The sequence below is a fragment of the Lottia gigantea genome (assembly GCF_000327385.1).
Source record: "Lottia gigantea unplaced genomic scaffold LOTGIsca_35, whole genome shotgun sequence".
Taxonomy (NCBI): Eukaryota; Metazoa; Mollusca; class Gastropoda; family Lottiidae; genus Lottia; species Lottia gigantea.
The window spans coordinates 279,728-292,704 of NW_008709190.1; the positions used below are offsets into that span (position 1 = coordinate 279,728).

Sequence of the window (12,977 nt, forward strand, 5' to 3'; positions counted from 1 at the left end):
AACCCAACCCAATCCAAGGTTGGCCAGATTCAACAACAACAATATAAGAGGACTCGCTCCCGATCCTCCTTCAGAAAACGGATCCCTAACACCTACGCCCACCAATACAAGATCTAAAAGAAGGTTCAGGAAATTGTAGAACACCTCAACGTTAGCTCCAACTGTAACAATGATAATGATGACACTCAAAACCAAACGCCTCACACGAAATGTAATGTTCGCCTTAATAAACCCTCTAAATCTTACACAAAGTAGTCTGTTGTTAACCTCTCCCACTTGGACCTGAGCACATATGAAATCTCTCTTCTAAATAAAGGACTCACCTTTAGGCCAACCCCAACTGGCATAGACCTAAATAAGACACTCCTAGATCTCAGAACCCTCTTCCGCAAAATGAGAAGACTTATCACATCGCCAATGCCCCCAAACGTGCCAATACTTTCAATCTCCAATTGGAACAGAAGTTCGCTCCTAGAAGCACCTAGACCCCCAACCCATGAGCCAACCTAAACTTAGAAATCTTCTTCCGCGTTGTCAAACGCATACTTCTAAATCTAGATGCAATCAAATTTAAGAGGAACAACCTCTCCAACCAAGAAAGGGAAGCTGTAGGCACACTCAAAACAAACACAGACATCATCATCAAAAAAGCTGACAAAGGCTCAGCCTTGGTAATCCTTAACAAATGCGATTACATATCTGAAGCAGAAAGACAACTTTCTAATCAGCTGTTCTATAAACCCCACTTCGAAGTTCAATAGGGAAATAACCGATCTCCTCACAAAAATCAGAGACACTACCCACTTATCCAAAGATTAGAAACATTAGATCTAACACTAGAACCTGATGGATGTTACTTCACTCTACAGGAACATTCCTAATGACGAAGGCCTTAGAGCAACAGTCAAAAGCATTCATAAACACAAACCGGACTGGAAAATTAGCCCTCTCAACATACTGGCACTACTTAAACTTGTACTCACGAAAAACAACTTCGTATTTAATAATAAACACTACAAGCTTACACTTCTTGTCACCCTCCCCATATTAAACGTAAGGGACCCTACAGCCAATTTCTTAGACCTAAACGTATTTGCTCAGACCCAGCAAATTACAAACTTCACGCAAACAAATTGTACGTTATTATCTACACAGGGGTTACCCAAGGGATATCATAGAATCTAACAGATCCAAAGCCGACATCATCGAAAGGACATCCCTTTTCAATAAACAAAAAACACGGGAGGGCCACTCACGTCCAGTCTTTGTAACAGACTACAATCCCACCTCGGTTCACATCAGCAAGATCTTTAAAGAATCTGGCACATCATTTCCAGTTCCAATGACTGCAATAAACCATTCCCACTACCCTGTCTTACAGCATACAGACGAAATCCTACTCTCAAAGATCTACTCACTTCAGCTACCATCCCAAACCCCATACCTAAAATATAAGTGAGTGGGAAAGTTTACAAATATCTGGAGACAGATTGTAATATTCATAATTGCACATACTGCAACACGTTAAAACTCAAAAATCCTACACCTGTTCAATAACATGGACCTGCACTAGTAGAAACCTTATCTACCTCCTCACATGCAACTTATGTCATAAACAATATGTAGACGAGACTAAAAGATTGTTCTGCATTAGGCTGAAAGAACACTTTGCTGACATCCATCATAAGAGAGACACACCAGTTGCCTCTCACTTCCACTCTAGTCGAAATCTAGACTACCAAATTATTAAACAACTTAACACCAACCCGGACCATAGCCAATACAGCCACAGCCAACTGGCGTTCCATAGAACTACACTGGATCATTAGATTAAAAAGTTTCCAACCACACGGAATCAATGACAAAAACTAAACTTGGACACTCCCACTTTTCTTCTTTAGTTTAACATAAACATACATTAACTTTTTAAAAAGTTTTAACGTCAAAAAAATAACGGTAGGATTTTTTTTGTTAAATCTTTAGGGTGTGTTTCGGGACACTTTTCTCTATATTTGGGGGTATAGTTTTCACAAATTGAGCATAAAAAAAGTGGAATGTCCCTTAACACTCCCTACAGGTGAGACAGATTACAATATTACATCCATGAAGTTTAGTGGGTCAAAGTTCGGGAAGTTTACCTTGACCTTCTAAATTCTAATAAAAGGGAAACCCGATGTAAATTTGTTTATGAGCACTTGGTTTGTGTGATAAAGATATCGAAGGTATTGAACATTTTGAAGCTATGGATTTATTTCAACTTTTTTTACTGATGATATTTTCGTAGATATTGTTTTGGAAACTAACAGGTATGTTGAGCAGTGTAAAGAATTGGACTAATATTTCAGTGCGTGAATTAAAAACATGGCTTAATTAGGACACATGGCGTTTTCAACAGATGTACAACCCACAACGTGATTTGTTGATGAAACTATGTTGAAATTCAGAGGAAGACTTGGAATAAAACAATATATTTAGAACAAGCCTATAAAGTGAGGAATAAAACTGTTTACATTAGCAGAGTCATCTAGTGGATATGTTATAAATATTTATACCCTAAGCTGGAAAAAGAGAAGACACCCAATTATCTAAAACTGCTCAAATTGTTGTTGCTGTTTGTCAGCAAAATATTAACAGAGGTCACTAATTATTTATTGACAAATACTATACCAGCATTGAACTCGCCAAAGAAAACACATTGTCTTGTGGAACTGTAAACAACTTCCAACTGACATGAAAAACAGCTCAACTAAAAACTGAAAAAAGGTGAAAGTTTGAAGTGAATGTGTAACAATATTTTGGCAGTAAGCTGGAAAGATACTAGAGTTGTCAATCATATCACGTGTTGCTTCATATAGACGTCGTATGAAATCTTTGACTTGGTGTATGCAATTTCTTTTTTTATTTGTTAGACTCTCTACTGTTCAAGCCTTTATTGTACATAAAAAAATGGGATTTTTTTAATATTAAATAGCCAGTTTTCTTTTGGTTGCCTTGGTGACATATAAAATATACTGTAAAATATGGATTGTTATTGTCTTTGTTAATTTTAAATTTATATTGCACCTGTGCAATTTACAGAAATCCAAATATGATCAAAATTTCTACATTTGTGATAACATATTCTAAGTTTTTTGCAGTGAATATGCATTTTTATTGTAATTGTTGATAGTTAATTTTATCAATTGTTAATAAAATGTTGTTATGATTGAAAATTTAATGAGGTTTTTACTGTAGTTATTGTTCACAAAAGACTTTATGGATGTTGCTATGGTTACCATGAAAGTACAGAAGTTTTAAATATTTTAACATAACATCCACAATTTATTCTTCTTCAAGAAAATATTTACTTTTTGTAGGTTCTTATCACAAGAAATATCATAAAGATCATGCAAATCAAACTATCTCCTGTTAATTTATAGAAAATTTGGTCATTTCAAGTATTGTCTGACACATTACTTGTAGGTAAAATTTTTTGTATCTTCAAGAATCTACATGTTAACATTTTTTATATGCCAACAATGTAGGCCCCACATTATAATGTACCATCACCCCTGTCCGTCTGTTCACAACTGACATGTGATCGCGATAGAGTGAACAGCAATTTGTATCAAATTTGTTGATAGCTTTATATCAACAAGATCTTGAACAAATTTGAATGCAAACTTGGGTATTATTCAACAAAGGATAACAGAGTTTCAACCCTTGATAGACTTATATTATGTTTAATGTAGCTTATTAACGTGATTGACACAGATGCGCACCCTAATAATTATATTGAAAATTTATTAGGGAAGTGGGCGTATCTTTTTAGGTAACCACTTGTTTTTCTAAATATATATTCCATCATTATTATATTTAGTTTAACAGCTCATGATGCCATTAAAGCCAGATAGAAGCTTATAAATCAAACTGCAGTGAAATCATCACCTTGACTTCTTTATCCTCTCCTTTTCCAATCCCACTAACTCAAAACTATTCATATTTTACATCATTAAATATAAAAAATTGATTTAGCTAGTTAATGATGCTTACAGATGAAGTTTACCTTCACACATTTCCGAGAAAGGGCAGTTTGAAGCCCATTTTCTCACTTTTGATTAAGTCTTTAATGACGTCATATAGACCTTGATATGATTCGCATATCTTTTCAATTTGCATTATGATCCTTTAGTGTGGTCACATGATGTTTGGAGAAAATTTAACTGATTTAGTATATATTGAAAACCTGTCTCTATATTCAGACAACTAATTTGAATAAGCTGCCAGTTTTTTAGTTGGTGCGGTCAAATTAGCATGATAGAATATATTTTATTTATTACTTTTTAATTCATAAAATCACTGAAGAAGATAAACTAAACTATCTTAGTTATTGGCCTTAGTTTAGTAATAATACATCAAGCATGGTACAGTGGTGAAATCTCATTTCATATTTACTATCATTTTCTTCTACCATGATTTACTTGCAAGCAATTTGATGATTTACGTCACAAAATATGTAATCTTAAAGGTCAGTGTGATTTAATTTATGTTTTTGCTTTAAGGTATGTAGAATTATGTGTCTTGGTAATATAACTAAAGAATACTGTGGCTGTTACCCAATGATATCATCTGATGCCTACAGGGAAGACATCAGTGATGAAATATGTTCAGAAGAAAGTAAGTATGTGACGTAATGATTGTGAATAATCTTGTAAGGATCTTACACGAGTGTTTATATAATATGAAATAAGTTGCCTGGTGTCTCCTGCTACAGTGAAACTTTGTTAGAAATTTGCATTCAATTTACTGATGAATTACTTATTTACTTTGCGATCTCGTATGTGGTAATGAAGTGATCACCTGTGACAACTTGTGATGCAGTGTATACATAACAAACATAACTAAATTTATAAGACTATGGAATAAATCTTAGTTTCTGAAAGTTTCTTTTAGTTAATTGACAGGAGTTGTGTTTTTTTCACACTTTTCTCACACTTTTCTCACTTTTCTGACAATAATGATAGACTTAACTATATCATGGCAATAATTTTATCCTTAAAATTACAATGAAAGATTCCTGAACACTACCGAAAGTAAATATAAGGAGTGAATGTAGAATGTTAATTTGAATCAAAACGTGAAAATTCATTCATTCAATCCTTGAATAAGGGCACTTATGTGCAATTTTTTTATACAATGCCTTCATTTTAGGTCCATCTTTTTTGTACCTTTCTGCAAAGTGTCCTTACGTATAACAAAAAAGATCTAGATACACATGTTTATGTAGTAGCTAAATTGAAACTTTTTATCAAAGTTATGATATTTTCAACAATTTCATGCCCCCTCCCTTCATTTTAACTGAGTCTTTATTGGGTTTACATGGTGCATGAATACATGACCAAATTTGCATATAAGTAGTTCATTATGTACCATCACAGCCATCTAAGATCAAAGTCAATCTATTAATGTATATTTGGTTGTTTTCTAAGCGGGTGAAAGCAAAATCTCAGAGGCACAGACACACCCACACCCACAACAATCCATCATGCTACCTACTGAGTTATTCCACTGTGTTAGAGGGAAATATTGACGTTTACACAGTTAAAAAGTTGTTAACCCCTTCAAAGAGGTATTCATAGGATAGATATTAGGGCCTATGGGGTAAATGCCGACACTGGGCCAACTGTCAAAAGCACTAGCACGGGAATCAACATTTTTCTTACTTTGAAAAGGATTCAAACCATGGCCAATAACTAAGATAGTTCAGAGAATTATATTCTTCAAACCCTTCATAGATTTTATAAATCAAATTTTATCCAAATTGGATTAAAATAAAATATATTCTATCATGCTAATTTGAGCGCAACTGGCAGCTTATTCAAATTAGCTGCCTGAAGATGGAGACAGGTTTTCATGATAAATATTAATTTTGGCTAATCAAAGGAAACATTGGCTTGTAAAAGTGGTTATTTTTAATTGCAAATTTAGATGCAACACCGCTGAGTCAATACTTGGTAGTGTTCAGTAAATGTCATAAATGTCAATTCACTACATTTGAATTATATGCTTTTCAGAAGTGACTTGTGAAAAGATAGCTGAAGCATTAGTACTGAGAAATAAATCACTCTTACAAGCTTGTAATTTTGGTGGTTGCCCTCGTCCATGCAAGTAAGTATTATTTTATATGTCTCTTCATTATACTGACTTGTCTCCTCATTATACTATACTGATTTATCTCTTCATTATACTATTACTGACTTGTCTCCTCATTATACTATACTGACTTGTCTCCTCATTATACTATTACTGACTTGTCTCTTCATTATACTATTACTGACTTGTCTCCTCATTATACTATTACTGACTTGTCTCCTCATTATACTATTACTGACTTGTCTCCTCATTATACTATTACTGACTTGTCTCCTCATTATACTATTACTGACTTGTCTCCTCATTGTACTATACTGACTTGTCTCCTCATTATACTATACTGACTTGTCTCCTCATTATGCTATACTGATTTATCTCTTCATTATACTATTACTGACTTGTCTCCTCATTATGCTATACTGATTTATCTCTTCATTATACTATTACTGACTTGTCTCCTCATTATACTATTACTGATTTGTCTCCTCATTATACTATTACTGACTTGTCTCCTCATTATACTATACTGACTTTTCTCCTCATTATACTATACTGACTTGTCTCCTCATTATACTATACTGACTTGTCTCCTCATTATACTATTACTGACTTGTCTCCTCATTATACTATACTGACTTTTCTCCTCATTATACTATACTGACTTTTCTCCTCATTATACTATACTGACTTGTCTCCTCATTATACCATTACTGACTTGTCTCCTCATTATACTATTACTGACTTGTCTCCTCATTATACTATACTGACTTGTCTCCTCATTATATTATACTGAATTTGCCGAATTATTTTTAACAAGAATAATTTACAATTCTTTGTGTAAAACCTTGAAATATTCACAACTCAATGAATAAAAGGCAGTCCAAAATGTATTTTTTTGCATGAAAAACTATTGTTTATTGAGGTCCGAACAGCCAAAATTTGTGAAAATTGCTGTTTAAGGATGGTTGTTAAACCAGAAATAGACATTGAAAGTATCAGTTGATAAGTTCTATAACTTTTAATTATCAGCCATTTGTTACTATTTGTTGTTTTTTTCAGAACCATCAATTATAAGTCATATGTGACAACAAGAGGGTGGCCTTCAATGTATTACACATCAGTAAGTAGCAACTATATTATGTTGACATAACAAGAGTTTTCTATTTTTTGTTACATATCACTTTTCCTCTCCAAATTGAGCTTATGAATAATGACGACCGTGCAGTAAGGAATGACTCACATTTATCAAAACATTGACATTAGCAAAGGCTTGCTCGTCTTTCTTAAAATCAGGCACTTAATGGATACAATTGAATGAAATACTCTAAGATGACCTCACACAGCTACTCTACCACCAAATCCTAACCAATGCTTCTCGAGAAATGTCTTTATTTTAACAAAACACCGTATACAGTGTAGGCCCTACTTCTTAATATTAAGAATAGTATTAATGCTAACCTTCAATCTGACATTTTAGAGTACTGTGTACTACAACTAAATTTATAGCCTTTGGTGTGTAAGGAGTCAAATTCTTTTCAAGGCAAAATTTGGATGCCAAGGCCAGTAATTTTATTATCAGATCACACAGACTGTTTCAGGACTAGACAGTAAGACTTGAAAGCTTGATGGTATTTGCAGTTTATTCTAGACATTAACCACATTAAATTAATTATACCATCCTGGAAAAGAGGAAGTGAAAAGAACATCATTTAGAACACATGTTCCTAATGCTAGAGGCATTATTGACTGCTCAGAATTATTCATTGAGCGATTTAAGAGCTTGGATGCTCAGGCTGCAACTTATTCTGACCGCAAACAACACTATACATTAATTATTATTAATTATTAATTGGTATTTTTCTGACGGGTATTATCCAGTTTTTATACACCCACACATTAATGTGTAAACATTCAAAAAAATAATCTGCTATAGAAAAAACTAAGTAGCCCTAAAGTCCAACATGTTTCAAGTGCTCAAAGACTCCCTCCTCAGGGACAGATACACATGAAATGTCAGTGGAAGTTCAATGATGTCAATTTCCTTTGTAGTTGCTAAGTAACATTCCAACATTTTTCTCATTAGGTGGGTTGTCTGTCTGTCTGTCCACAATTGTTGTGGACAGATAAGAACTGGTTTCTTGACATATTTTGACAACACTTGATTTTGAGAGTTTGTAATAACCTATGGTTAAACTGTATTGAAAATCAGACAAATAAAAAAATATTGAATATGAGTTCTTGCCCTTGTAACGCGTCACAATAGAGAGCTGGTTTCTTGAGGGATTTTTACAAAATTTGCTGTCAGTGTTTGTTATCACCTAAGGATGAACCCTATTGAAAATCAGGCAAATTGAACAGTATTTGATATGAGTTATTGCTCTTGATTTTGAAAACTCTTTTTTTATTTTTTTAACTTGTGAAAGGTCTAGAAGGCACAATTCTTGACAGATGTAGATGAAAATTGGTGAAATTGTTAATCATTTCCTAATGATGTAAGGTACATGAACCCTTTAGATATTAAAAAAATATATGTAATATGAGTTATTGCCCTTTTCTTGAAATCACATTCAAGGCATAATTATCAACAGATTTTATGCAAGCTTACAATACTTGACATTATAAATCTATTCTTTGAAAGATCTGACCAATTAGAAAACAAAACTGCAAACTCTTTTTAGGGCTTTTCTCTCACAAAATTTCTTGTCAAATTTTAGTGTTCCTTCGTGCTCTTTTGGACAATTGGTGCATTTGTCCTATTCTTTTAACACTGGAGACAAAAAGAAAAGATTCAGCTCTTACAGAAGAAGCTACTCCTGCCTCAAAAACTTTGTGAAATGGTTTGTGTGTCTTCTATTTTATTGAACACTTTCTTAAACCTTTGAACCCACTGTATCTTCCTTAGCTTAGACTATTGAACGATCATCATTTTATGAAGCCATATTGGATTCCTACCATGAGAAGAATGTTGGAATGTTACTTAGCAACTACAAAGGAAATTGACATCATTGAACTTCAACTGACATTTCATGTGTAGGAAGGAGCCTTTGTGCTCTTGAAACATGTTGGACTTTAGGACTACTTAGTTTTTCTATAGCAGATTATTTTTTTGAATGTTTACCCATCCATGTGTTGTGCTATAGAGTATCCATCATTATGGATCAACTAAAAATGGACCAGTAAAAATCTTTGTGTCTTCTATTTTATTGAACACATGAAATGGGGGGCGTATATTGCGGTCACCCATGTCCGTGCGTTTGTCCGTCCACAATTGCTCGTATAAACACTCTACAAGACACAATTCTTGACTGAATTCGACAGAACTTGGTATGGTTGTTTGTAATCACCCAAAGATGACCCTATTGAAAACAGAAAAATCGAAACATATTTAGTATGAGTTATTGCCCTTGTTCTTGAAAACGCATTCAATTTTTAGCCTGTAAACACTCTAGAAGGTTCAATTATTTGCAGATTTTGGTGAAACTTGGTGTGAGTCTTTGTTATCACCCAAGGATGAACCCTATTGAAAATCAGAAAAATAAAAAATATTTAGTATGAGTTATTGCCCTTGTTCTTGAAAATGAGTTCAATTTTTATTACGTAAACACTCTAGAAAACATTATATTCTTTGTGGATATTGACGAAACATGGTGTGAGTGTTTGTAATCACCTAAGGATGAACCCTATCGAAATCACAAAAATCGAACAATATTTAGTATGAGTTATTGCCCTTGTTCTTAAAAATTCATTTATTTAAAATCAAAGTTGCCAGTGGGCGTATATTACCTTGTCTGGCAAGCTATCTTTTCTTGTAGACTTGATTACAGTCACAAAAGTTTTTCAAATTCAAAATTATTTTGTCAAATTCAGTTCTTTTTTTTACAAATTCAAGATTTCAAAAAGATGTCGTATTTGAGTTTCCGTAGACATGGGCAGCTTTCTTACTATAATTTTACTACTAATTCATTTAATACTTCAGCATGTGAGATAGCAGTTGTGGTACTGAAATACTTAAGACTGAAGTAACTACCACATTTAGTAAACTACAATAAGAGCTAAAACACAATCGTTTTTTTTTAACTAGGTGGCCATTTTGGAATGATATTGATACTATTAAGTTCTTCTAGTCAGCATACATACACTTTGATATTTACATCACTCAAAGGTTGACACTAAGCAGAAACAGCTTGTTCACACTCATCGAATTTTCTGTTACATTTTCAAGGGCCATAACAACCATTAAGCATATTTGAAAGCATAGTCTAAAACGACTTGTTAACATCAGAAACAAATTTCTGTAAGTTTATATTTGATATTTTTTTCCTTGGATGTAATGTTTATCGATTTTCAAGCAAATATTTACTCAGCACTGATACTACAGAAGCTATTATTATTCAAAACTACCCAACCACTATAGGTCTGCACATTTCGAACACTTGGATTGCGACTGCTTGGCTTTATTTAACATCTTCTCGGCTGAGAGCTGGACCAGTGCCTCCACCAGCAGAAGCGACATCTGTACAAATAGAGATCTGATGAGGAAGATCCATCTCTCCTTTTACAGCTGATGAGTGAGGACATATTCCACTCTAGCTTCATCAATGGCATAACCCTATTCTAAAATAAACCTTTTTCTTAGCTTAAACCTCTACTATATCCCCACCCCAGTAAAAACTAACACTGGTAACCCCAATACATATTAACCTGGTAAAGCCCAAACCCTGAAAATATCCCACTGGGGTCTCCAAATAGTATGAATGGGACCCCATCATGTGAGTCAATCATAATCAGAAGTAACTGGTCAGACAGCCAACCTTTATCTGTACCATGTATGTTATTAAGTTGAAAAGTGAAAGAATAATTTAAATCCACCCTTGGTAATGTCAACCCTCAAAGTGTTTATCTAAACAAGAGTTATAGTTTAATTCATAGTTCATAGATAAAAGGTTACATATATTATTTGTATTGGTGATTTATCTATAGTTGGTTACAGTTGCAGCACCAAAGTGGATTTCATGGCTCCTTCCAAATTCCCAAACTTACATCCTTCTGTGAAAATGTGCATTTTTCATAATAAAAATGTAATAATATTAAAAATTGTGTAAAATGCTGTATTTCAGACGTTTTTTTTTAATTTTGAAAAAAGATTTTGATGAAACTTGGTGAAATTGTTTTTGCTCTGGAATATGACATACAATACAATACATTTGAAACAATAAAATGGATGGACTAGAGCACTTCTTGGGCAATGTTTTTTCTTTGTGTGCGCGAATTCTAAAATGAAACTAGAACTCCCAGACCAAGGTCTCACAAAGAACGAGATCTTGCGATAACGGAAATACACAACACATTGTCACAATGATAACATTATCACACAAAAAAGTTTGAAAGAAGTGAATGACTGAATATTTCTTATTTCATGTTATTGGGTGTATATATTACCTTTTCTAACAAGTTACCATATTATTGTTCATCTACAACGTGACACAATGTCAAAAGGAAAATGGCAGCTTCCATGAATTGATGGCAAGGGAAGTAAATTTGAGTTTTAAGTAAAGCTAAATGATAACCAATCAAATGGTTTAATTTAATCATCAGAGATCTCAAATTCTCAAGGTTATTCTATTTCTTTAATATCTTCACATTTCAATTACTGTACAAATTGAGAAATTACTCACTCTTATGACTTTGCTGTGCTTTTTGTCAGTATTTTAAGTTATGATGAAAGTTTATAAGCATTCTCTTAATTTAAAACATTATTTAATCTATTGCCAATAACATTAAGATGCGCAACAATCAACAATCTAAGTAAACTTCAAATTCCACCAATATTTGTCTCTAACTTACTATCTTTTTAAATGTTTTACATCTTTACATAATTTCTTAGGGAGGTGTTATATAAGTGAAGTTTGCTCTCCGATCCTTTTCATAATGTGTAATGTGAAAATGTTGACCAAAAAAAATTGACTTAATATGTCCCGCAGAAGTAGAGATTTTCTGCCTAAGTAATAATGCAGACTTTTTAAGCTGTCTATATTTTTTTTTAAAGGCTTTATGGAAACAATACTTAAATTGTGATCAACCAAAGAGGGATGGTGATGCTAGGTGTAATGTAAATGAATCTAACTACAAACATTCCAGGTAGAGTCAATGTTTTTATCACACATTCTACTGGTTCCACACAAAAAGACCTCTACTCTTGAATTAATCATCAGACATTTTTTGAAGAATGTACGATATATAAATTCAAGGAAGACCGAGAAAAAGCAATTCATATAATTTAGAATAAATACCACTGACCCAATTTTCAACGAATATTCATCATTGGCAAAGTTTGTTTATATATACAGTGGTGTAACCTATTTTCGTGGATATAAGGATTCAACACCGAATTTCGTCAAATGCCTTAGATGTTTCCTCAGATATTCTACAAAATAATTAAAATTGGTTTATTTCGATTTTCTTTATTAATCCTTCACTTTGACCCATATTTCATGAACAACCAACTCGGCAACGGTGGCAGAATGCGTCACCTATTTTCGTGCATACATGTGTAATCTACCGATTTTGGATGTTGTCTACCGCTCTACTGGCGGGACACCCGATTCTACCGATTTTTGTTTTTTTTCCTGATCCGTTTTCAATGTTCAAATTCTCTACCATAAATCAACAAAATATCTATCATCACTAGTATCTTAATTGCCGGTAACATGCGTTAATCTCATTACGTAATAATATTATCATTGCCTGATTAATTAATCCCCCAATTAAGATGGTAATTTGATCTATTTTAGCCCGATAATGTGTATTTTAAGCCCACATGACACACTTTTTATAACAACATCTGG

General features: G+C 33.3%; 1 protein-coding gene across 1 annotated transcript; it reads left to right on the top strand.

Moving 5' to 3' along the window:
* Window positions 1–4,553: 4,553 nt before the first annotated feature.
* Window positions 4,554–12,274, top strand: LOTGIDRAFT_162625 (hypothetical protein; the record flags this gene model as incomplete). The annotated part of the gene is made up of 4 exons (XM_009058640.1): window positions 4,554–4,656; window positions 6,054–6,147; window positions 7,192–7,252; window positions 12,179–12,274. The coding sequence occupies 4 exons, from the start codon at window positions 4,554–4,556 to the stop codon at window positions 12,272–12,274; spliced, it is 354 nt and encodes a 117-aa protein (XP_009056888.1).
* Window positions 12,275–12,977: the final 703 nt, after the last annotated feature.